General features: G+C 28.6%; 1 protein-coding gene and 1 long non-coding RNA gene across 2 annotated transcripts in view; both read right to left on the reverse strand.

Annotated features, from left to right (window-relative positions):
* Positions 1-2,865: 2,865 nt before the first annotated feature.
* On the reverse strand, positions 2,866-5,715 carry LOC120359521. The gene is made up of 2 exons (XR_005576279.1): positions 5,612-5,715; positions 2,866-4,866 (listed from the first exon to the last, which is right to left on the reverse strand). It is a non-coding gene; the product is annotated as an uncharacterized LOC120359521 (long non-coding RNA).
* Positions 5,716-13,278: 7,563 nt separating this feature from the next.
* The window catches only part of LOC113005675 (solute carrier family 35 member E1 homolog), a 47,741-nt gene continuing 34,376 nt past the window's right edge, over positions 13,279-26,643 (reverse strand). Inside the window, exons 2-3 of the mRNA XM_039457028.1 lie at positions 18,807-19,015; positions 13,279-18,730 (exon numbers count right to left, since the gene is read on the reverse strand). Of these exons, the coding sequence (XP_039312962.1) occupies positions 18,224-18,730; positions 18,807-19,015 (716 nt within the window). The 3' untranslated portion in view covers positions 13,279-18,223. The remainder of the gene's footprint in view (positions 18,731-18,806; positions 19,016-26,643) is intronic.

A 26,643-nucleotide genomic window follows, 5' to 3' on the forward strand; every position in this document is an offset into this window, starting at 1 on the left:
TTTCCTGTTTTTGCAATAAACTTTATATTGTTTAAATAATTTTTCGTAGGCGTGCGCATTTTTTTTAATTTTTCTTGCTAGTCGGGATTGATTTAGAAGGTTATAATGATGTTCTAAAAAAATTTGCAGCCCCGACCGCGACTTCGTTTTCCTGTTTTTGCAATAAACTTTATATTGTTTAAATAATTTTTCGTAGGCGTGCGCATTTTTTTTAATTTTTCTTGCTAGTCGGGATTGATTTAGAAGGTTATAATGATGTTCTAAAAAAATTTGCAGCCCCGACCGCGACTTCATTTTCCTGTTTTTGCAATAAACTTTATATTGTTTAAATAATTTTTCGTAGGCGTGCGCATTTTTTTTAATTTTTCTTGCTAGTCGGGATTGATTTAGAAGGTTATAATGATGTTCTAAAAAAATTTGCATCCCCGACCGCGACTTCGTTTTCCTGTTTTTGCAATAAACTCTATATTGTTTAAATAATTTTTCGTAGGCGTGCGCATTTTTTTTAATTTTTCTTGCTAGTCGGGATTGATTTAGAAGGTTATAATGATGTTCTAAAAAAATTTGCAGCCCCGACCGCGACTTCGTTTTCCTGTTTTTGCAATAAACTTTATATTGTTTAAATAATTTTTCGTAGGCGTGCGCATTTTTTTTAATTTTTCTTGCTAGTCGGGATTGATTTAGAAGCTTACAATAATGTTCTAAAAAAATTTGCAGCCCCGACCGCGATTTCGTTTTCCTGTTTTTGCAATAAACTTTATATTGTTTAAATAATTTTTCGTAGGCGTGCGCATTTTTTTTAATTTTTCTTGCTAGTCGGGATTGATTTAGAAGGTTATAATGATGTTCTAAAAAAATTTGCATCCCCGACCGCGACTTCGTTTTCCTGTTTTTGCAATAAACTCTATATTGTTTAAATAATTTTTCGTAGGCGTGCGCATTTTTTTTAATTTTTCTTGCTAGTCGGGATTGATTTAGAAGGTTATAATGATGTTCTAAAAAAATTTGCAGCCCCGACCGCGACTTCGTTTTCCTGTTTTTGCAATAAACTTTATATTGTTTAAATAATTTTTCGTAGGCGTGCGCATTTTTTTTAATTTTTCTTGCTAGTCGGGATTGATTTAGAAGCTTACAATAATGTTCTAAAAAAATTTGCAGCCCCGACCGCGACTTCGTTTTCCTGTTTTTGCAATAAACTTTATATTGTTTAAATAATTTTTCGTAGGCGTGCGCATTTTTTTTAATTTTTCTTGCTAGTTGGGATTTATTTAGAAGCCTACAATGATGTTCTATAAAAATTTGCAGCCCCGACCGCGACTTCGTTTTCCTGTTTTTGCAATAAACTTTATATTGTTTAAATAATTTTTCGTAGGCGTGCGCATTTTTTTTAATTTTTCTTGCTAGTCGGGATTGATTTAGAAGGTTATAATGATGTTCTAAAAAAATTTGCAGCCCCGACCGCGACTTCGTTTTCCTGTTTTTGCAATAAACTTTATATTGTTTAAATAATTTTTCGTAGGCGTGCGCATTTTTTTTAATTTTTCTTGCTAGTCGGGATTGATTTAGAAGGTTATAATGATGTTCTAAAAAAATTTGCAGCCCCGACCGCGACTTCGTTTTCCTGTTTTTGCAATAAACTTTATATTGTTTAAATAATTTTTTGTAGGCGTGCGCATTTTTTTCAATTTTTCTTGCTAGTCGGGATTGATTTAGAAGCCTACAATAATGTTCTAAAAAAATTTGCAGCCCCGACCGCGACTTCGTTTTCCTGTTTTTGCAATAAACTTTATATTGTTTAAATAATTTTTTGTAGGCGTGCGCATTTTTTTTAATTTTTCTTGCTAGTCGGGATTGATTTAGAAGCTTACAATAATGTTCTAAAAAAATTTGCAGCCCCGACCGCGACTTCGTTTTCCTGTTTTTGCAATAAACTTTATATTGTTTAAATAATTTTTCGTAGGCGTGCGCATTTTTTTTAATTTTTCTTGCTAGTCGGGATTTATTTAGAAGCCTACAATGATGTTCTAAAAAAATTTACAGCCCCGACCGAGGCTTCCTTCCCTTGTTTCTGCAATAACTCGTTATATAATTTAAACAATTTAGTAGACCTGCGCATTTTTGTTAATTGTTCTCGATAGTCTGATCTATTTAGAAGCGTATAAGTGTATGTTGTGCAGTTACTTGCTAGTTTGCCTTTATATGTCAAAGTTTCTTATGTATTTTATTTTGAATGAGAATCCCTGCTTTGACGAATCTGCTGCTGCGAATCCGCTGCTAGCTTCAACATCATTTATTTTAATTTGTAAATATCTTTTTTACTAAATTTTTGAATAATTATTAATTAAAATTTTTACTTGTAAATATTATTAAATTTTATATTAATTTTTAGTTTAAGAGAAACATAATAGTAACAGAATTTAAAAAATGTTATCTATATAGATCTATTTTGCATTTATTTTATTCCATATCTTGTAATAAAAAAATAATTTATTTGCTAATTTCAAATTTATTACAGATTTTATTTTAGATAAAATTTAAACTGAAGCCACTTTCAAATTTCAATTGACAAAATTCTCTCATTATTTTCTATTTATTTTATGTAATCTATTTATTCTATTTATTTTGTTATTAGAAGAGAGCAGTTTTTGCCGATGTTTTTCAGAAAATAAAATAATTTTTACCACTTGCATGAATTGTATATAAAAAATATGGAATTTTGCCAACCTGCTTATATAAGTACATTTTAGAAATCAATAAAAAAATAAACGTGAATATTGTTATTACTATAGACTAAAGTTGTATTCTCGGAATGTGGCGGTAATTTTATATACGAGCGCTGGTTGGTGAATAAATGTTTCCAATATATTTTTGTACACATGTGTATTTTTATTTATAAAAATAAATATATAGATTGACTTTTTCCGCTACATCATCTTCTACATACAATTCCATTCGCATTACATTCTTTCTTCATACGTAACCTGTGAACGCAAATCTTTATCTTGACGTACTTAAAGATGTATCCAAATTGTTTTGTAATGAGCTAATAATTTAAAAAGTATAAATAAAATCGAAATAGTGTCAAGCGTAGTCCGTATAATATTCAGCTCGTATATATAAACCTGCGTTTAAACGGAAGCTGCAATCATTTAGAAGATACATAATGTAATAAATATACAAGTCTACATTTGTAACATTTACATTTTCAACATCTACAATCTCTTCCAAGTACCGCAGTACATACTCCAAAAAATTTCTCATGCTTTTAGATTTTCTGTACAATCTATATTATAGATTTGACGAACAATATTCAAAATCAACAAAAATATCAACAATTTTTATCTATTTGTGTGTAGCATATCGAGATTTTAAGTAAATTAATATAAAAAATGACCCAAAGTCTGACAACGGCATTGTATTTAGCACAAAAAAATCTTTGAGATATATATTATGGCACTGGTGAGAAAAAGTGATTTGTTTAGTTGAATAATGTTACAATATGCGTCATAAAAATGCGACATTGCTTCAACAGCTATTTTGTTTATTGGGTTTATCATATCTTTATCTGTTGCATAGTGAAAGTATCCGTCCTTTAAAAATACTTGTACCGACCGTTGTAGTTTTTTCGTTAATTGTGAAAATGTTTGATATTAAAAGAATTTATGATTTGCTAACCGCGCATGTATGTCGTTTTTTTATTTAGACGCATACTGTATATTTTAATACATAATACTTTGAGATACTTTTCAGCGTTAGAAATGGACTGCACAGACTTTCAGACTTGAAAGTGATTTTGAGGAATTTAGTTAGACTAATTGTAAGTAGTAATTCTAATTAAATCAGTAATTAGCTAAAAATAATAATTTTGATTTGTATAAATTACATCTTATCAGAAGGTTTATCTTCAGAATTAGGAAACTAAACAAAGTTTATTTACAATTTTACAAATAAAACTTTGTGTCAATATTCTTCATATACTTTTTTATAATTTCTATATAAAACTTTTATACAATTTTTATAATTTTTTTAGAAAATGCTTTATACGAATAAAATTCTTTTTAGAAATACTGAGAAAATAATTTAAAAGAAATCTGAATAAGTATTTTTCAGATTTTTTTTCAAATCGACATAATGTTTAAAATACTCAAATAAAGATATTTAGACCAATATAAACTATTAGATGCAGGTACTTATGCTAGTATAATATTTTATATATTGTACTGTCAAAGCACTGTATTTACTTTTATTCAGAGTTCAATTTTAGGGACTCTACACTTGATTTTCAAAAAATAACTTATAATCTGCAAAATACCATTTTATTATCATCACTAAAATATAAATAAGAAACATAATGCTGCATTTATTTTATTCAATGTGTCTTTTTAATTACAAGAAATAAAATATTGCTGTATACATTTATCAATGGTCTTGCACATAACTCGTTCGATCTCATAAGTACATTTTTTTTTCCAATCAATATAATGTTTAAAGTACTCAAATAAAGATATTTAGATATGATCTATTATATACAGATATTTGTGCTAGTATAGCATTTAAGGCGATGCTGGAGTGACGGCCGAACTCCGACGGTCCTGCGCCATCTACTAAGTGGAACTAAAAATGTCGATAATATCGATATTTTTAGATCCATTATCATTTGAGTTCTGCACTCATCCTTGTCTTTTCAACAAACGAAACTGCCCAACTCAGTACCGTATATTTCGACAGGCACGCTCGGGCCGTTTTGTAGGCGGATGAGTTTATGCGAAACATTTTTTGTCCGACCTGTTGGGTTTCTGCTGTTGAATAAGGACGTAATGTGTTGGCAATATACATTGCACTTTGACACTACGCTATCTCTTTTCGCTGCATGTAACAAAAAGAGATTGACGTTAGTCAGACTAAATGTTTAGCACATTTATTGCCATTTCATTAGAAAATGATGTATATAATACATAATACTAAAATTATATTTTCATGTCAAACATGAATATGGCAATATTTTGTAGGCAATATGGAATGAATCCTTCATTCCCATCGCCCATTTTTATGAAACGCAAAAATTTTTCATAGTTTCTCTATTCTCGTTTGCTTATGTTTGCCTATAAGATAGGCAAATACAAACTTAAAATAGTCAGCCCACGATAAACGCCTCTGATATCTAATTAATAATAGTCAGCACACGGCAAACGCCTCTGATATTTCATTAATAATAGTCAGCCCACGGTAAACGCCTCTGATAATTAATTAAAAATAATCAGCCCACGGTAAACGCCTCTGATATTTAATTAATAATAGTCAGCACACGATAAACGCCTCTGATAATTAATTAAAAATAATCAGCCCACGGTAAACGCCTCTGATATTTAATTAATAATAGTCAGCACACGATAAACGCCTCTGATAATTAATTAAAAATAATCAGCCCACGATAAACGCCTCTGATATTTAATTAATAATAGTCAGCACACGATAAACGCCTCTGATAATTAATTAACCTTTCAAGATGGTATATATGTGTACCTGGTACACATGTGTACCTGGAAAGAGTTGATAGTCAGCTCACGATAAACGCCTCTGACAGTAAATGATTAATAAAAGTACAGCTTACCACTGTAAACAGTCTGTGATGACAGAAACCTTTCGACATTATATTGTCATTATAGGTATCCTACACCTCTGCATTATATCCTCTTTTGGACAGGGACAGGTTAGTGTTAGGTTGACGACATTTAAACACACACTAAAATGTTTATGTCAACTATAACTTCACCGTAATTTTGCGCCCCATCACTTTCCTTCCCTCTCTCCGATCTCCGCAGTGATACCGAGACATGTGCGTGCGCGCGTTTCTCCCGCGACCGCGCGCTCGCCTGGCCACGAAACATGTCGCGCTGACCGAATCGTCGCGCGCGCCGTGTCACGCCTCGGCTCGTTTCGAAGATCATGCACTAGAGCTAGTCTTTCCCTCTCACTCCCTCCGCTCGCTCGCGCGCGATAATGTCGATGGACCGAGCGCTCCAGAATTCTTTTCGATGTCGGATACATGTTATATATGTGTATATATAAGTTTGCAGAAAAATATACAAATTTACATGTTATATTATAAATTAAACATTATAGCAAATCATTTAATCTTTCAATAGCATATAAACAATTTCTATATTATAAAAAAATTTTTTAAATAATTTAATAAAAATCATGAATTTTATTAATTAATTAAAATTATATGACAAATCATAATAAAAATATGGAATTACTTTTATGTCGAAAACATAATTTTAATTCAATAGTTAATAATTTTAGTTTTTCAATATTATAATAGCCTCGGAATATATTATTGTTTTATGCTATAGAAAAAGAAAATGGTGTGCCATGAAACATTTATATTTTTAATATAATTTATAATTTCATTACATTTTTAATACTAAAATAAAAAAAATTTTAAACTATAATAATAATTTAATATTTATAGTATTCATAACGCAATGTAATAATATTTATTAGTATTGTTCATTAATAACTCTTGTCCTGTAGACCATCTTTCGTCCTTTCATATGTAAAATGTGAAAATAATAATAAATATTATTACGTTTTATTATAATCACTATATATGTGTATCAATATACATATATACTTGTGTGTACTTTACATTATTATGTTCTGAACCCTCTGAAAACTAAAATAAAATTTACATTTTAATGTATTTACGTTTAAATTTTTTAAACATATTTTTCAAGATAAATATTTTTTTAAAGATAAATATTTTTTTTAAACATAAATATTATGTACGCTAAAATTGCCTCCATTCATTAAACATTACAATTCACGGAGTCTTCACTCTCATTTATACTTTACATTTTACAGAACTTTTTATTTTTGGGACATTATATGGGTTAAAATTTTAATTAAGAGCTTTAGTAATAAAAGAAAGGTAGCCAATTCAACATTTTATGATTAGAAACTTAGTAATGTACAAAAATTTCCTCACAGGTAAGCACACAGAGCGTTAGAATCACGACAATGTTCAGAATTATTTATATATGAAAGTTATCGTTCCCAGTCAAAAAAGTGAAATTTTAAACCAGAAAGATCAGGAAAGAAACAACAGGTTTATCAGCAAGAACCCGCCACTACAAATAACTTTTAATTTATCTATTCGCCATTGGAGCTTTGTTTCATGAGTTATTCAGCTCTAAAGTCTGTTACGATAAGCTTTGTGGGAAGTGAAAACTCATTATATATGGGAAAACACATCTTATCATGTTCAGATTATAAAAAAACCAATTACTGCATGAATATTAATCAAAAAATCCGTGTAGCATCATAAAATAAAATAGTAATTTGTTTAACGAAGTAGAGCTTTCTAGCTATAAAATGCTTTTTTCAGAATTTCATTATCATCATTTTTTACAAAGTTTTACACTTGAAATATTTGTCTATTTTTCGGAATCAGAATAATGTTTGATCAATTTTGTTGTTATGAAGTGTATAATGATAATTATCTTATTTGCTATTTAATTTTTAATAATAATAATTTGTTTATTTAGGTATTGGTATATTATTTTTTTAATATTATATGCTATTTGGATTATATATATATTTGTTTTGTTTATAATTTTCTAGAATTATATAGTTCTTGGTAACTTGACTATCGTTTTCTCTTCTCGAATTAGTAGCAATGGTACTGAAATTAAAGTTTGTATGTTTTGGGAACACAACTGACTGAGAAATCTATTTGTTTTTGACACCTTTGACATCCGGTGACAAAATTTGTATGTGGTGTAAAGCTGATTTAAATGATTCTATAGCTTGTGGTCACTTCACTAGTGTTTTTATTCTACATTTAGTGGTAATAAAGCTTATTTAAAATTCTGTATGTGTTGGAAACACGGGTTATTGACAAAATTGAATGTCTATTTTAGCCATGTGATACTCATCAATCACTAAATTGAAATTTCAATGTTTTATTAATTTTTTAATAATAATACGCTTTGTATCAGCTTGACTATCGTTTTCTTTTCTAGTCTTAGTGGTAATTATGCCAGAATAAAAGTCTGTACACGTTGGGAATGCTAATAGCTGAGAAATATGCCATAACATTAAAATTTCAATTTAGTGATCGACGAGTGTCACATGTCTAAAATAGACAATCAATTTTCTCAACAACCCGTGTTCCCAACACATACAGAATTTTTAGTAAGCTTTATTACCACTGAATCTAGAATAAAAACACTAGTGGTGTGACCTCAAGCTACAGAATCATTTAAATCAGCTTTACACCACATATAAATTTTGGCACCTTTTAAAAACAGACAGTCAGATTTCTCAGCCAGTTGTGTTCCCAAGACATACAAACTTTAATTCCAGTACCATTGCTACTAATTCGAGAAGAGAAAACAATAGTCGAGTTACCAAGAACTATATAATTCTAGAAAATTAAGTTAATGTTCAATTCTAATTTTTTGACCAATGAATGTCAAAAAGTCTAAAATAGACAGCAAGTTTTCTCAGTGATACGTGTTCCCAAGTCATATAGATTTTGACGCAAGCTTTATTAGCACTAGTACTAGAAAGAAAAACGAGATACAGGCAATTGGAAAGTAAATTACGAAAAATAGCTTCAAAAAGACTTGTGGTAGTCATGGTAGAATTGACAGTAGTAGCGACAAGATATAAATTGAATTAACGTACAACCAAGACTCAGAACTGACAGAAAAGTACAATAAAACTACAAATTGATAATTAATTCAATGAATAACGAATCATATACCTTATATATGTATGACAATAACCAAAATTAATAAGACCGACTAACAATTATCCAATATCCAATATTATCCTATAACAAATATATATATATATATATATATATATATATATATATATATATATTCCAAATAGCATATAATATTAAAAAAGTAATATACCACTACCTAAATAAACAAATTATTATTATTAAAAATTAAATAGCAAATAAGATAATTATCATTATATATTTCATAACAACAAAATTGATCAAACATTATTCTGATTCCGAAAAATAGACAAATATTTCAAGTGTAAAACTTTGTAAAAAATGATGATAATGAAATTCTGAAAAAAGCATAGCTAGAAAGCTCTACTTCGTTAAACAAATTACTATTTTATTTTACGATGCTACACGAATTTACATTTTTGAAAAGGATATTTTTTAAAAGGAAAGGAAGCAGGAAAGCGCGACACAGATATAGAGATTAAAATAAATAAAATATAAATTATTTAGATGATTATTTATAAAATATTTTAAAGATTTTAATTAGAAATTAAATGTATAATAAATTATGCTATACAAATATATATTTGTCTAGCATTTATTTCATTTAACTATCAGTCAAAACTTTACACATTTTTATGTATCATATGAGAGTAATTATTAATCATTTATATTACTAAGTAGTCAAATCCCTACCTATTTTAAATTATTTTCATTTGGTATTTTTATTTATTAATTTTTAGTAACTAGTCATTTGAAAACACCTTTAAAATACTTCTTGAATAGTAAAAAATAACACAAATAAAATTTGCGCCGAACACGTTATGACATGTCTTTTTCAACATTTACCGTGCCTTTGAGATAAATCCTAAGATTTACCAAGTGAATGGTGGTAAAAGTTCGAAATGAACGATGATTACAGAACTGTTCGGACTTTTACCATTAAGTGTTGGTAAATCTTAGGTTTTACTGGAAAATCTTAGGATTTACCGTAATTCGGGCTTTTACAGTAACATATATAATTTGTAAATCATTTTTAAATATTTTATGCTAAGTACGTTATTATACCAAAATATTAGGAAGTTTAGAAATGCTTTTGTATTATCAATTAAATTAAAATTTCTCAAGAACACAAATGATATTAACATAAAACAAATGATATATTTGCCATGAAAATTTTCAATGAGTGTTTTAAGAACGTCAGAAAAAGTGTTAAATTTTTTAACTGTGTGTCCAATTTTAAGTTAATTTAATTGTAGAAGAACATTTTTGAATTTCTGGTTTTTTCAATACTACATTTTGCAAAAAAAAATTTTGTCTCGAAGAATTGAACCTGGAACCTTCAGCATAGTAATCAAGAATCATGACCGTCCAACTACAAAGGTCAATTTAGAATTTTTCTTCCATAATAGTACTATAGCTGCTAAAAGTGTTGATCTTTTTCTCAAAATGCTTGAACGAGTTCTATCACAGTAAATGTATGAATAAATATTACAATTATATCAAATTTCATAAAATCGGTGACTAAAGACAGAGTTTCTTTCGTTAACGCAATACTGAAAAATTTTCGTCGCATGGTCGGAAAATCGAGATTGGGAAAAAAAAAATATATATATATATACATATAAATTGAACGTATGTTCAATATACGTACAATTATTCATGTGTGTGTGTGTGTATGTATATATATATATATATATATATATATATATGTATATAAGTGAGAAACATAGAATAGTAATACGTCGCGCGCGCGTCGCAACTCGGTTCCGCAAGACGAAAATCTGAAATCGTTTCACTAAGCTATGCAGTGTTGCCGGCTTGTCCTCATTACAGGACAAGCCGGCAACACTGCAGAGAAAGCGAGAACACTCGAGACAGAAGAGGATAGTCGAGAAAGAGAGAAACCGCTTGAGAAAGAAGGAGACAGAAGAGCTCCCCACGCATCTTTCTCGCTTGACGCTGGATTAAGAGAGAAAGCATACGACGTGATCGTACAAGCAACGGCGCGCCGTTGAGTCGGAGAAGACTCTTCTGTTTCCTTCTCTCTCAAGCGTTCCCTTTCTCTCTCCAACTATCCTCTAACGTTTCGAGCTGTCTGCTTTTCTCTCGTTACAGCTGTAGATACGTAATTTCCGATCTCGATTTGCCGACCATGCGACGAAAATTTTTCAGTATTGCGTTAACGAGAGGAACTCGGTTTCCAGTCATTGATTTTATAAAATTTGATATGATTGTAATATTCATTCATACATTTACTGCGATAGAACCCGTTGTTCAAGCATTTTTGAGAAAAAGATCAAATACTTTTAGCAGCTGTAGTACCATTACGGAAGAAGAATCGTAAATTGACCTTTGTGGTTGGACGGTCATGATTCTTGACTACTATGCTGAAGGTTCCAGGTTCGATTCCTCGGGTCAAAAAATTTTTTTTGGTAAAATGTATTAAAAGAAAACCAGAAATTCAAAAATGCTCTTCTACAATAAAATTAACTTAAAATTGGACACAAGATATATGTAAAAACATATGTAAAAATTATTAAACTTTTGTTAATGTTTTTAAAACACTCATTGTAAATTTTTATGGCAAATCTATTTTTTGTGTTCTTGAGAAATTTTAATTGAATTGATAGTAGAAGAGGATTTTTAAATTTCCTAATATTGTATTCCTAATTTGTATAATAACGTATAATTCATAAAAGTATACTAAAATAACATTTTTTCGAAAGTCTATCTACAAAAGAACGATTTATTTTCTTATAGTATTATATTTTCTTATAGTATTATTTTCTTTTAGTATTATATTTTCAACGTTTTCTGGCAACAAAACATGATTTCAAGCATTTATATATACATACATGTGTGTGTGTCTGTGTGTGTTTGCGTGCGTGCGTGCGTGCATGCGTGCGTGCGTGCGTGTGTGCGTGCGTGCGTGCGTGCGTGCGTGCGTGCGTGCGTGCGTGCGTGCGTGCGTGTGTGTAAACAAATTTCAAAGCATTCACATAGATTATAAAATGTGATTGCTTTTATTATGATACATTTTATAATCTAAGTGAATATCAATTTGAATATTTCTCTTAAAAAGAATTTAAAGGTTGCATCAAATTATTGAGAATTGCAAGTTGAAAATTAGAATTTGACCAGTCAGATAATTTGAATTTTGCGTTTTGTTTTGACTGGTTGGATTCTAATTTTCAACTCGCAATTCTCTATATCTAATGCGTAATCTAATACAGACTTTATAGCCGTTATATATTTTTATTATGATTTTACGATCAACGGCATTGTTACGCTAGATGCAAAAATTTTTCTCAGGGCACTAAAAAAGTTTTACGAGCCTGAGTAAGGTCGATAAATTAGGTCGTTGTAATGATCCAGCGATACGCTTCGCTGCAAATTCGATTACAGCGCCTCCGTCGGAATATCGAGCAACTAAACTAATGCTCTTCGCACCAACATCACGATAAAATTACATAAACAATTTTCATACACTTATATCTTTTATACTAGAGCTTCTAGGATCATTCTGCAAGCGCCGTATTATTCTTTGATTTAATTCACAATTCGCTAGCTACTTATTTTATACATACAATGTCTACAATTTTTATATGAGCACATGTTGTCACGAGTCTGCTGCAGAAACCGACAATTATATTATAATTTTTTAATCAACTTTCGTTTTTTGTATTAAATTATAGCTAGCGAACTGTGTTTTTGTCACTACTTTAATTGTGTAAAAGGATTTTGCGATCTGTTAAGCCAATTAAAAGTTATCTGTGCACAAAAATACGCACGTGTAGAGACCGGTCCAGCATCGCCTTAATATACAGAATTAACAGAAAAAAAACGTCTTTCAGAGCAAATATGAAAAGATATGAAAAAGCCTATATCTTTTCTAAATCATTATATATATGTGATTTATGCATTCCAATATTTCTTATTGTACAATTTCTGAAGAAAACTTTAAAAAGTTTAAAAAAATTTGCAATATTCTTGCAAAAATTTTTATAAGTTTTAAATAAAAAAATTTTTGTTAAATATTACGAAATATTATAAGTAAAATTTTCGTTAGAGTAATTTCCTAAAAGGCAATAGTTTTTATATTAAATTTGAAAATTGTAAATCACATCTCTTTGCAACATTTATACAAAAAAAATATATATACATATACATGCATATGTATACAGGGAGATTATTAATGAAGTCTCCACTTTTTACCACAGAAGCACGCATTTGTAATTTCTAATATAATAATATGTTAGAAATACGTAACCGTCAAATAAATCATGCTCCTATGGTAAAAAGTGAGGACATTCATTAATAATCACCCTGTATATATATATAAGTATATATGTGTAAATGTGTGTGTACACATCAATGAAATATAAACATTATCAAATATATTGAAAACAAAGTGTTTTTAAAAAGAATTGTTTTAAACGGCAGTTTTAAGATATAATTAGAATTATATAGAACAAAGTTTTTACAACATGTATTTCTTATGGGAAAAAATATCAAAATGCTATTTAAAATAAAACCGTATTGTATATTATGTTTACATCACTTAACTTTTTCTCTTTCTGTTTTAGACGGACGGGATCCGATAGCGCACGGTGCAATAGCTCACCAACCAATCATCTTGACTTATCTAACCCAAACAACGGAAAAACTCTAGGCATCGGCCGCTGTGAGTGGTGGTGTGCTATCGGAATCCGCCCGTCTTAGACATACAAAAATTCATGTCTTGTGTAAACATTTTAAAATATTTTTGGATATTTTATATATTATATATTAGAATATAAATTAGAATTAATATATATCTTAATTAAGATATATCAAAAAACTTACTATTAATATTTATATGAAGATTTTATTACTTAAGTATTATCATATTTGGTAAATATATCGAATAAATTAGGAACCTAGCTACAATGACATTAATCGTGACATATGTTCCTTGCAAATGGAAATGAATTGAAAGAGGAAATTGATTGGTGTGGTCATTGCTGAATCCAAATTCTTGATTTTTTGAAACCATTTCAATCCAAATAAAGTTTAAGAATTTCTTGAATCTACTTTACTCCTAAAGGAAACTACGCGATTCCTATGCTGTCAATCCAAAAAAGATTTCGTGGACCACGTCAATTCATTTTAATTCATTAATAAGAATTGAAACTACGCAATTCCTATTCTTTCAATTCAAAAAAGTTATGCGGTCCATGTAATCCATTTTAATCTTTAAACTGTAAACTTTAATTTTATGAGTCAGAAAAGCTTTGCAAATTGGCAGATTACTACTTACATAATATTATCACTCCGCCGAAATTGAAATATGGCACCTAGAGGGGTTGCTATTAACGTTATCTCCTCTCTTTTTACGGAAATTGTGTAATTGAACAATATTATAATTCTTATTTCGACTTGTAAAAATTACCGAATAACAAACAAATATGTATAAATGTGTGTAAAATTTTAAATTAATCACCCTTAGCTTCTGTTAAAAAAATTCATAAAAGTAGCAGTTTTTTATCTTCCCCTTCTGCCTCCTAAAGAAAATAACAGAAATTGCTTTCTTTAAGGGATACTTTTGTGGGATTTTAAATCTCGTTTTAAATGAAATCCTCCATATTGTAATATATCATTTAAAATATTAAAAAAAAAAAACATTTTTAGTACAAAACAGAGAATAGTACATTAACCCTAAGTGGGTTAAAGTTCAAAAAAGATCAATTTTCAAAAAATCGTTATTTCCATTCAAAAATTTTAAAAATCTTAAAAAAACTAAGAAAGTTGAACCATAAAAATGATACTAATATTAAAATATAACATCACACCATACCTAACCATAGTAAATAAGAAATAAAATGTGTAAATAAGACGTAGATGAAGAAATGCGTACATGTCCAATATTGCGAAATAGTAACATAAACAATAAATCCTAAACTATGAGGCTACTACAATTTTTCAACCTTTTTATATTATACGTTCTCAGTGAATATAATGGGACCATTGCAGTATTTGGTAGAAATAGATGGCATATAAAGATATTATGAGTTTAGAGCGTTTCTTGTGGATGTCAAGGAAATTATTAAGAAAAGTTTCAATAGCGATCTGTAAGCATGGTATTACAAATTAAGGGTTAATTCGTGAAATGGAATTAAAATGAAATAAGCAAATCCGATTCTTTCCAAAAAAGTTTTCACGCAACCCATTTTAATCTATAACATAGGATTGAAATAACGTAATTAAAATAAACTATTCTTTAATTCAAAAAGTTTTTAAATTAATTAAAATGGATAATAAATTTTTATCCATTTAAGACCAAGTTCTATTTCTTTTGATAAAAAAGTTGATTTTTTAAAAACATTTTTTACATCTCTAAAGTGTAAAAATTATGTTTGTAAAATGCTTTTGCAGTATTCGAATTATTTAAGATGGCCTATTAAAGCGATGTACTAACGTGACGCGATCGTGTAAAGTCAAATTTGGGCAATTCAAATACTTGTGGTGAAAATTTATGCTTTTTTTCATATAGAAAACAACATAGAACTGTATATATCAAATTTTACCTGATTCAGTTTAACTTTAAACGCATTTTTCTCGAAATCATGATTTTTTTTATCTAAACCAGATATCTAACAATCCAATTAATGATTAAATCTGGCCAAATCGTACGATAATTAGATATTTTTTTATTGGAGGATAAACCTCAATAAAGAATGGAATATAAAAAATTAGTATTTTTGCACAGCATTAAATTTGAAAAAAAAAACGATCAAAAATGAACTTAAAATTTGATAAGCCACTATTTTGAAAATTTTCAATATTTTACTTTAATATTTTTTAGTAAATTTTTCTGCAACTTATTTGTATCATATAATTTTTACAGTCGGAATTCTGTTCAAGATTGGGCCGTGTAAATAAACACAATTGCTCGGACCGATATGGTTGCGGCCACCATTTTATATTGTTATTTACAAAAAACATTTTTATACATTTTAAAATGTAATAAATAATATGCAAAGTTTCGAATTTCTACCTCTTTTCTTATAATTCTAAAAAAATCCTAAAACTGACCTAATTTTCAAGCAGAAAAAATAGAACCTGATTTTAAATTCATTTTATTTACCAGATACATGTTACAATAGGAATTAATTTTTTATTCTCCGCGCGCATTATGGGCGGGATCGTGCCAGAACGTCTGAGACGTAATCATTAGATATTGCTGAATAATATTGCTGAATAAATTATCATTAAATGTATATAAATTGAATCGTAACTGAAAATATTGTTTTAATGTTTAATGTTAAAAAAAAACCATCATTTTATATCATTAGTAAACTATCAAATGTTTTTACTAAATAATTTTATAATATTAAATCATTTTATATTAGTAAATTATCATTATATAGTTCACAACAAAATCTTTGTGCATTATTGGAATAAGAATTATTTCATTTCAATTCTGTGTCACGAATTAAAAGATTTATGACCGACAAAATTTTTTTTAATTGAAAAGAATAAAACACACTTCCGTGTTATAAACAAAAATGGATTTAAAGCTTTCAAACCTTTTTTGAGCTAAAAGAAGAGCAATTAATTTATTTTAATCCTGTTATTAAAATGGGTTGCGTGATCCGCAAAATCTTTTTAGGATTAACAGTATAGGAACCTCGTAGTTTCAATTCCACGGTTTCCATGGACTAAAATAAATTCAAAGAATTCATAAACTTTAATTGGATTTAAATGGATTTAAAAAAATCAAGAATTTGAAATTGGCAATGACCATACACAGTTTGTAGCAACGTGGAAAAAGAATTACGAGTTTGTGCCAAAGATCCAGGTTCATATCTACCTAGAACAGTAAATACCTAAATAACTCAAATTAAATAACTCTAAATCGGTTTTTAATCAATCGCCACCTCCCGGAAGGCAAAGACAAATCACCGAGTAACTCTATTTATGAAAGTTTCTCCCAGTAAACGGAAATGGATTAAAGATTTGTAATCCATCTTAATTTATTTGAATATATTTTAGATTAAAAGACAGCAATAAGTTACTTCAATCCTACGTCATTAAAATGGATTGCGGAAATTTCTACTACATTGAAAAAATAAAAATCACTTTATTTCAATCCTGTTTTATGGATTAAAATGGATTATACGGGTCGCATAACTTTTTTTCATTAATTGTTTAGAAATGGATTTATATGGTCATTGCCGAATGCAAATTCTTGATTTTTTTGAATTTATTTTTACTTATTTTTGATTTTTTAAATCCATTTTCGTTTGCTGGTCTTTTAATAAGCCGTTTATTTGGTGTTGTTAAAATAAGTCTAATATATTTACGGATATATGTAGAAGAGATCGTCTATGTGCTAACAAGAGCATGACACGCAAAGAAGAATAATTAAGCACAAATCAATTTCTGTCCATTTCAATTTGCTGGGGATGGAAGTTAGATTAGGTCAGGTTATATCTTTCGGGTTTTGCTTTTCTATAGGAAGAGTGGAAATCCTTTATGTCCATAGTATAAATATACAAATAATATGCCATTTATGTTATGTAAAATTCGAATTATGAACTTAATTTTTATAACTTCTTTTAACAATAACTTTTTAACGAATAACAGACAGCTAAAATCTTCTGAAGGTCACTCAGGATCATGACCCTGACAACATATGTCATTGAAGCTGAGTCTTTATTCGATATATTTACTTAATATTTTAATAATTTCTAAATAAGACATAAAGAGATTAGAAAAAATAAAATAAAAACCAATTTACATAAAAAAATATTATAATTTTATATACAATAAAGTCATATACACATAACCTAGCCTAACTTTGCTGATTTATTGTGGAAAAACAAAAAAAGATAGAAAAGTATTTATTCCAAAAAGAATTGGAATATCGACATTATTTTATATTATTTTTTAGGGTGCATTCCATTTAACGCTTTTAGAACCATTTTGTCCTTGTTGTTTAACAAATATTAAACGAGGACAAATGACGCTCACAAGTGGACGTAGAAAAAAGTGTGATCTTTATAATAGAATAAACACGACTTTTCTATGGCTTTTCGTTTATTCTTAAAAAATTGACAAAGTCAGATATCGTTTTAACCTATCTAAGTATATACATGTCCTCTAAGACATTATTGATATTTCATTTTAAAAAAATGCTATTTCAAACAAAAGAACTTTTGTCTTCTTCACCATACGGTAAATATTTATACAACACTTACATATGAGTAAGTGCGCGCGACATATGTGCATATATATAACGTGAAAAATAATTAATTATATGAACTTCTTCCTATTCAATTATATCCAACTGTTGTAATAATTTATAATAATACGTAACAATTATTTATGAAAATTAATTTACATTTACGAAAATAAATATTGGACTTTTCTTCAACGTAAAAAACTTATATGAACTTGTCAATATGAAATTATATATCGAGACTAGATTGCAAATGATTGATGTCTACCTGCGAAACCGTTTATCATAAAGGAACTGCTATTACCGTTTTGAGCATTATAATATTTCGGAAGAATCGTCTTATTCTGCTTCTCTATTCTTTGATCATATTTGGCTTTATTGTAACACAATACCCCTAATATGGCCATAGTCATACCAAATATGTTAAGCCATGTAACCGGATTTCCAAGGACAAGTAATGTTATTCCTATCACAAATATGCGTTTGCTGGCGCTCGCCACTGCGTACGTCAGAGGCGTCACGATAGACAACACAGAAAATGCAATAATGTTCTGAAACCAATTAAGTATTCCATCTAGAAATAATAGTCCTAACACGTAATAACTTATCTCTACGGACGGTCTCAACATTGGTTCATACAACAAACTGCGCAAATCATATACAATCCAAATTGGCAAGAACATAAATAGAGCTAGTTGGCCGAGTATATGCAATAGCCGCAGGTGATGTATTCCTGTGTCATGTAGTACCTGTAGACCAAAAGTTACAAGATTAAAAAACAGAATTATAAACGTAAAATAAGATTTATCATTTATATTGTATTACCTTTTTCGAATAAATATTTTGCAAGGAAAACGCCATAGTGGATGCTAAGGCGCTTATCAAACCGATCATGTTAAAACTAAGCTCCGTTAATGTGGCTACAGCTACGCCGCTGACAATCGGTACGAGACTCAGATACACCTTCAACGTTTGCCGCTCCCGAAGTATTATTCTTGACAAAGCCACCGTGAAAAGAGGCATTGTAGCCTTCACTGGGACAGAGCCAAACTTTAGTTAATATATAACTAAGATTAAAATAAGAATAGAAAGTACGAAATAAGAGGAAAAATAAAGAGAAAAAGAATCTTTATTTAGAGTTCTAGAATGGAATCCTCTCAAGCGTTAAGATATATATAGGAGAAAGAGTGATAAAATAGTGATTTTAAGATTTATCAATTTATCCTAATTCTGTGATAATTTAAAATAATAATCTATTTTTTTTCAGATTTACTAACGCATTGTTTAATATCTATAAAAATTAAAAATTGTTAAATAAATTAAAATTTTTTAAAACTTTAAATTTGGCATTTAACATTATATATATAATCTGTACGCTGTTCGACCGCTTTTTCTTCACTATTTCAATGGATTTTAGAACTTTGATCTTAACATTTAATACTTCGTACCATATATTTTGTTGACCATGATTACTAAGGAAAAAGAAACGATTACCACTTTTAATTACTTTCTTTGTTTCTAAGTTACAGCTATACTGAAGAGAATTCACATCGAAGATCGAAATGTTTGTATGTTTAATATTAATGTTTAATATTAATAATTATAAACCAACGAATACATCATTTGGATTCGCATTAATTATATTTATTGAAAAATATTGTATTTATTATCACTTTGAATAATTAACAAAAGCACAATTAAATATTTTTATTCTAAAATTTAGTTTTTTTAAAGACATCAATTTTATCTTGTTTTCATATGCAGGTAAGATGATTTTAATAGTAAATAAAATAATAAATTGTCAAGTTAGAAATCTAGGATCAATATACTAAAATAGGCTACTTTTTATGAATAAAAAATTTATTATAAATAATAACTGATATTATTTTGATTACAGAGCAATTAAAAAAAACACGTTATTTAAAATAAAATTAATTGCATATTATTTTTTGTTATATTAAATGATGAATAAAAGAGTATTTATTCAGTTCTAACATGTTTAAAATAGCATATCATTTTCAATTATAATAAAAAAAGTGATTATTCTAACAAATTGTTTAAAACAAAACAAATTGCATATTATTTTCTGTTATATTAAAAAAAATATTAAAGAAGAGGGCATAGGGCGAAGGAGAAGAGAGCACCTCGCAAGATGGAGAACAAAAGAGAGAAAGAGAGAGAGAGAAAATATACATTATAAAAATAAAGTAATTTTTAATAATAAATAGCTAAGGCATGATATTTAGATTACTCGGTAAAAGGTTAGTTTCTCTTTGCTTTTTCAGTAAATCACATTTAAAAGAAGGAAATAATGTCTTAACGAAGAAAGAAGGAAGAGAAGAAAATAAGGATGAAATAAAATAAAATAAAATATAAAGGAAAGTGAGAAGAAAGAAAGTAATGTGTGATAAAGGACGAAAAAAAAGAACAAAGGGCAATTGAATAAAGACGAGCTAAAAGTAAATAATTTTTTAATATCCATTCAATTAATATCATTTTTTAAATTTGTTAGTAAAATTATGACATTTGTAACAAAATTCTATTTTTTTCTTTTTTTTATTAGTGAACTATATCATACAGCATTTCCATAAAAGAAAAAAGAGAAGAAAATAAGCAGGAAAAAAGGAAAAGAATTAAATAAAATGTAAAAGTAAAAGAGAAGGAAAGAAAAGAAAAAGGAGAATGCAGCGTGTTATAAAGTTCAATAGAGGAAGAATAGAAAAAAGCGAATAAAGTGAGTAAAAAATTAATCAATTGTTTAATATCCACTAAATTATGTATGGACAGGTGAAAGCAAGAAAAAAAATTTATAAAGTGAGAAATTGAGAACGAAGATTAAGGAATAAAAGAAGAAAGATATAGGCAATCAAATTAGAACAAAAATTAGAATGAAAAAAAAAGAAAATCGAGAGTCAAAGTACATACAATAAAAGTAAAATAATTTTTTAAGATATAAAAAACGTTTTTCAAGGGTGGGATCACAGATGCTTCTGAGCATCGATATTATACTTTCGTTTCATTATGTTTTAATAGTAGGTAATATATCATATCATATTTGGAAATTTTGTTACGAATAAAAATTTCTTTAATCGAACATTATTTCTTTTAGTAAAGACTTTAAAAAGTGTGCAATGAAGGTAGAGAAACAAAGAAGAATGAAATAATGTAAGAAGGAAGAAGGAAGAATTGTTAAAGTGTATAATAAAAAAAAATCGAAAGAAGAAAGAAATTAAAGAAAGCGGAGAAAGTAGAGATTTTTAAAAATAGACAAAAGAAATTAAGACTGCAATCAAACACGAGTTTAAAGATTTTTAAAATAACGGATAAATATATCATATTTTAAGATTTTGTTTTAGAAATAAAAATTTCTTTAACCAATATTCATATATTTAACATTTTCTAATTATACAGGATGTCACAAGATATTCGTTTATGCTCTCGTGGGTTAATAGAGCAAGTAAAACTGAGAAGAAAAGTTTCTTAACATTTTTCAAAATTCGCAATAGTTATCGAGATAGAAATTAATATAGTCGGCAAATGAGCACATACTCTCCCTACTCATCGCACGCGGGGACCGCCCGTCCGTCTCCAAACCATAAGCAGCCGCAACAGGCGGCGCGATAAGAAGGGAGAAGCAGCAATGGCTGTCTTACCCGCTTCACCGCCGGGTAGGAAAAGTATGTGCTTATTTGCCGATTATATTAATTTTTATCTCGTTAACTATTGTGAATTTTGAAAAATGATAAAGAACTTTTTTCTCAGTTTTACTTGCTCTATCAACCCACGAGAGCATAAACAAATATTTTGTGACACCCTGTATATACAACATAATGTAGTAATAACTCTAAAGTTGGAAAATAATTACAGGCAAACAAAATAAAAAGTGTTATTTCTGAGAGACTACACCTATCTATCCTTATGTATTTTGACGCCCTGGATTTTGTTTTACCGGGCTAAATAGTGTGTAATTTTAAGGAACGTTTAGCAATTTTTTGAGTATAGAAAAAATCTTGATCTGATGGAGCAATTCTAAAATCATATTCAGTTTCAGGGCGTCAAAATACATAGGAATACATAGATGTAGTCTCTCGAACATGATACCCTTATTTGTGTGCCTGTGTAATTATAAAAAATTTTATACAACCACATGTATAATTATTGACATAATTAAATATTTTAAGAGTAATTAAAAAATTAATTTTATAATCCCAGATAGCCAAATAATTGCAAGTTGTCGATAACTTGTCACAAATATTCATATTAGTTGTCAGCAAAGCAACAGAAGGGGGTATCCTCTTACCATTACGTTCTTGCCAGCAATAGTTTTTAAAATATAATACCAGCAAGTTTCCAACAACTTATCAGCATTATACTTATTACAAGTTATAAATGGGAATTGTTGCTCACATGTTGCTGTCATGTTGCTCGCAGATTGCTATAAACAATTTTTAAAATATAGTAATGGCAAGTTCTAAACACAACTTACCACAATATAATAACACAGATTGACTTCAATAATTTTTCTACATTTGCTCGACAATAAAACTCAGCATATTGATACTAAATTGACTAAAATATTTTTGTCGCATTAAATAAAAGGCAACGTAATAGCAATTAACAAGCAATTTAATCTGCGCGATGATTTGCTTTAGATTGAGTTATCACGTTTTGTTATCTGGGATGTAATAATAATGATTAAAAAACGAAATCTTATTGTTTGAGAAGCGCGCGCGTTAGCGTGCGTGCCATAGATATATAATACTAAACTAGATCGCTAACCTGTGGCATTAGCATATGACAGTATTGAGGCAGGAAGGATATCCGGTTTCACCCATGTTACCTACAACAAAATGGCCGCTCCAATGCCGCTCTTGCTTGGCATTATGGCACGATATCGAAAAAACACACTCGATAATCACAATTAATATGCTCAACGGTGCTCAGCGGTCAATCGGCTCAGTTGTCAAACCTGTCAAACACATAGGCACTAACCTAATCTACGCGTAGACGCCATTTTCTTGTTGGGTAAGATGGCCAAATCCGGATATCCTGCCGGACACAGCTATTCAGCCGAAGGTAGCGATCTAGTTGTTAGATAGATATCTGTGATGCGTGCTAATCTGAGAAAATCCATGTTAAATCGATAGTCGCATTTCTCGAAGCTTATTGTTGCCGGTTTTCCAAAATGCTGATTGGTTCTCGCGCTGTACTTACTTCGTGATCTACTGTCATCACGGAGATCGCGTTGATGGTTATACTTAAACGTGTTAACACTTAATAATTCTTACACGCATTAAGAAGTTAATAGTGTAATATTAATATATTATCAAATTAATTGGTTCTGTTTCCTGAGTCTAAAAATTTTTCGTTTCCCCTTGGACGACTTCGTGATTGATTCAGATAAGTCTTACTATTAAACGTTCTTATTTATGGTGGTAAAAATTATCACAATAAAAAATTGATACTTTATTTTCAGACAGCAATTTTGTTTACCATTTTATATAATATTGTTATTAAAATGCTCTTTTGTATACAAACTTTATTATTGTGAGGTTGAATTTGAAAAAGGATAAGAATAAATTAATGATACAAGAAAGGAAGAAGTAAGAGTTTTAAAATGGGAAAAATAAAGAAAAAAAAGGAATTTGTAGTAGGGGTACCCCCACTACATGATTTTAGCACAGACTTGAACCATTTTTATTGACAGTGTCGCAAAATGGATGTAAATTTAGTTCATATTCCGGCCTAAATGGATGTGCGTCGTTAGTGCGCCGAGAATTTTAGCGTTATAAAAAAAAAAGCCGCCGTGGCACCTGTCAGGTTCCTTTCTGGTTATACTTAATCGCGTTGACAATTATACACATAATAATTGTTACATGCATCAAGAAGTTAATAGTGTAATATTAATATATTATCAAAGTAATTATTACCAATTTATTTATTGTATTGGTTCTATTTCCTGCGTCTAAAAATTTTTCTTTTTCCCTTGGACGACTTCGTGATTGATTCAGATAAATCTTACTATTAAACGTTCTTATTTATGGTGGTAAAAATTATTATAATAAAAAATTGATACTTTGTGTTGTATTTTATTTTCAGATAGCAATTTCGTTTAACATTTATTACATAGTATTGTTATTAAAATGCTCTTTTGTATACAAACATTATTATTGTGAGGTTGGATTTGAAAAAAGATAAGAATGAATTAATAATAGAAGGAAAGAAGGAGTAAGAGATTTTGAAATGGGTCAAATAAAAAAAGAAGAAAGGAATTTAAGAAGGCGGAGAAAATAAAAATTTAAATATTGTTAAATAAAGAAATAATGGGTGAATATGTCAGGTGATATTTTGATGAATAAAATTAAGACATCAATTGAACACCAGTTTGAAGGTTTTTTTTTTATTAATGTGCTAATATTACATGAAATTTTTATATTTTGTGTCATAAAAATACATATTTCTCTAACAGAATTTCATCGTTTTTAAAAACGTGAAATGACGATAAAAAAAAGAAGAGGAATAGAATAATATAAAATAGAAGGTAGGAAGGAGGAAGGAATACAGAATTGTAGAATGGAAATAAAATTGAATGGAGAAAGAAATTGAAGGGGCTAAAGTAAAGATTTTTAAATAGAATAATATGAGAAGGAAGAAAGGAAGGAGGAAGGATCAAAGAAATTTAGAATGAAAATAAAATTGAAAAGATAAAAGAATTGAAGGTATTGGAGAAGGTAAAGATTTTTAAATATAAGATGAATAAAGTTAAGACATCAATTAAACAGTAGATTAAAGGTTTTTTTTTTAATAATGCGCAAATATTATATGATACTTCGACATTTTGTATCATAAAAATAAAAATTTCTATAATAAAATATTATGTATTTTGGTAAAGTTTATTAAAAATGTGAAATAAAGATATAGAAAAGAAGAGGAATAGAATAATATAAAAAGGAAGGATCAAAGAAAAGTAGAATGGAAATTAAATGGAGAAAGGCGTTGGAGGAAATAAAGATTTTTGAATAGAATAATATGAAAAGGAAGGAAGGATCAAAAGAGTTTAGAATGGAAATAAAATTGAAAGGGGAAAAGAACTGAAGGTGTTGCAGAAGATAAAGATTTTTAAATATAGGATGAATAAAGTTAAAACATCAATTAAACACAGATTAAAGGTTTTTTTTTAATAATGAGTGAATACTGTATGTTACTTTGATATTTTGTGTCATAAAAATAAAAATTTCTATAATAGAATACTACGTATTTTAGTAAAGTTCTTTAAAACTGTGAAATAAAGATATAGAAAAAAAAGGAATAAAATAATATAAAAAAGGAAGATCGAAGGAGAGTAGAATGCAAATAAAATTAAATGCATAAAGGAATTCAAGGTGTTGGAAGAAGTAAAGATTTTTGAATAGAATAATATAAAAAAGAAGGAAAGAAAGGAGAAAAAATCAAAGGAGGAAAAAATCAAATCAATCATTTACAATAAAAATAAAATTGAAAAAAAAAGAATTAAAGGTGTTGGAGAACGTAAAGATTTTTAAATAAAGGATTAATAAAATTAAGACAACAATTAAACAGCAGTTTAATAATATTTTTTAATAATGGGCAAATTTAATTGAACGCGTGTTTAAAGATTTTTTTATAACTGATAAATATCATATCATATTTTGAATTCTTGTGTTTTAAAAATAAAAAATATCTTTAATCGAACATTATATCTGTTAGTAAAAATTTTAAAATATTCATGAGTATAGAGAAACAAAGAGAAATAAAATAATGCACAAAGAAAGGAGGAAGAATTGTGACAGTAAAAAATAGAAAGAAGAAAGAAATGAAATAAATAGGATAAGATAATTATCATTAAAAAAAAAAAAAAAAATGCAATTAAACGCGTGTTTGAAGATTTTTTTAATATCTTTTAGTTAGAAAATATCAACTAAAGAATTATTTGTACAACATATCATTCTGAGATACTATTCTCATAACCTAGCCTCAAAACTTTAGAAATATAGATACTAATGGAAATAATGGTTTTATATTGAATATTTACAACAAAATGATCATCACAACAAAAATAATTCGATTTTGTTGATTCATGCGGACGTCGAGCCAATCGAAACCACAACTACCTTATTACTTCTTCGCGTAGTACTGTCACAAATACTTTAGCGGGTGCACTTTTCGTAATATTTTTGCACAACAACACAAAACCCCATCGATAATTCATGTTTATGTGTTGTAATAACAATACAGCAGTTCACATTAAATAAAAATTGAGCATACAGCTGTACTAAGTACTATGTGCATACATACTATGTTTTCGGCAACAACATCGTGACGTCATTTTCGAGTTCGGATAATCTCGGGCAATTCCGGAGCGTTCAAATGATCAGACTCTCGACTGTGTTTTAAAATTGCTATAACTTTATAAATAAAGAGTAGATTGCAAAAATAAAAAAGTTACAAATATATTTAAATATATTCTATCGATTGACAATGTTACTAAAAATTGACTTAAGAACCGAATTAAATTTCAGAGGATTGAACTTTTCATTGTGATATCTCCGTCCGTAGAACACGGATAGAAAAAATAAAAACATTTTCATTAGACAACTTTATCCAAGGTATAAGTGCATTTAGAACTTAATCGAGAAGTTAATAA

This window comes from Solenopsis invicta, chromosome 14 (genome assembly GCF_016802725.1).
Source record: "Solenopsis invicta isolate M01_SB chromosome 14, UNIL_Sinv_3.0, whole genome shotgun sequence".
NCBI classification, from domain to species: domain Eukaryota; kingdom Metazoa; phylum Arthropoda; class Insecta; order Hymenoptera; family Formicidae; genus Solenopsis; species Solenopsis invicta.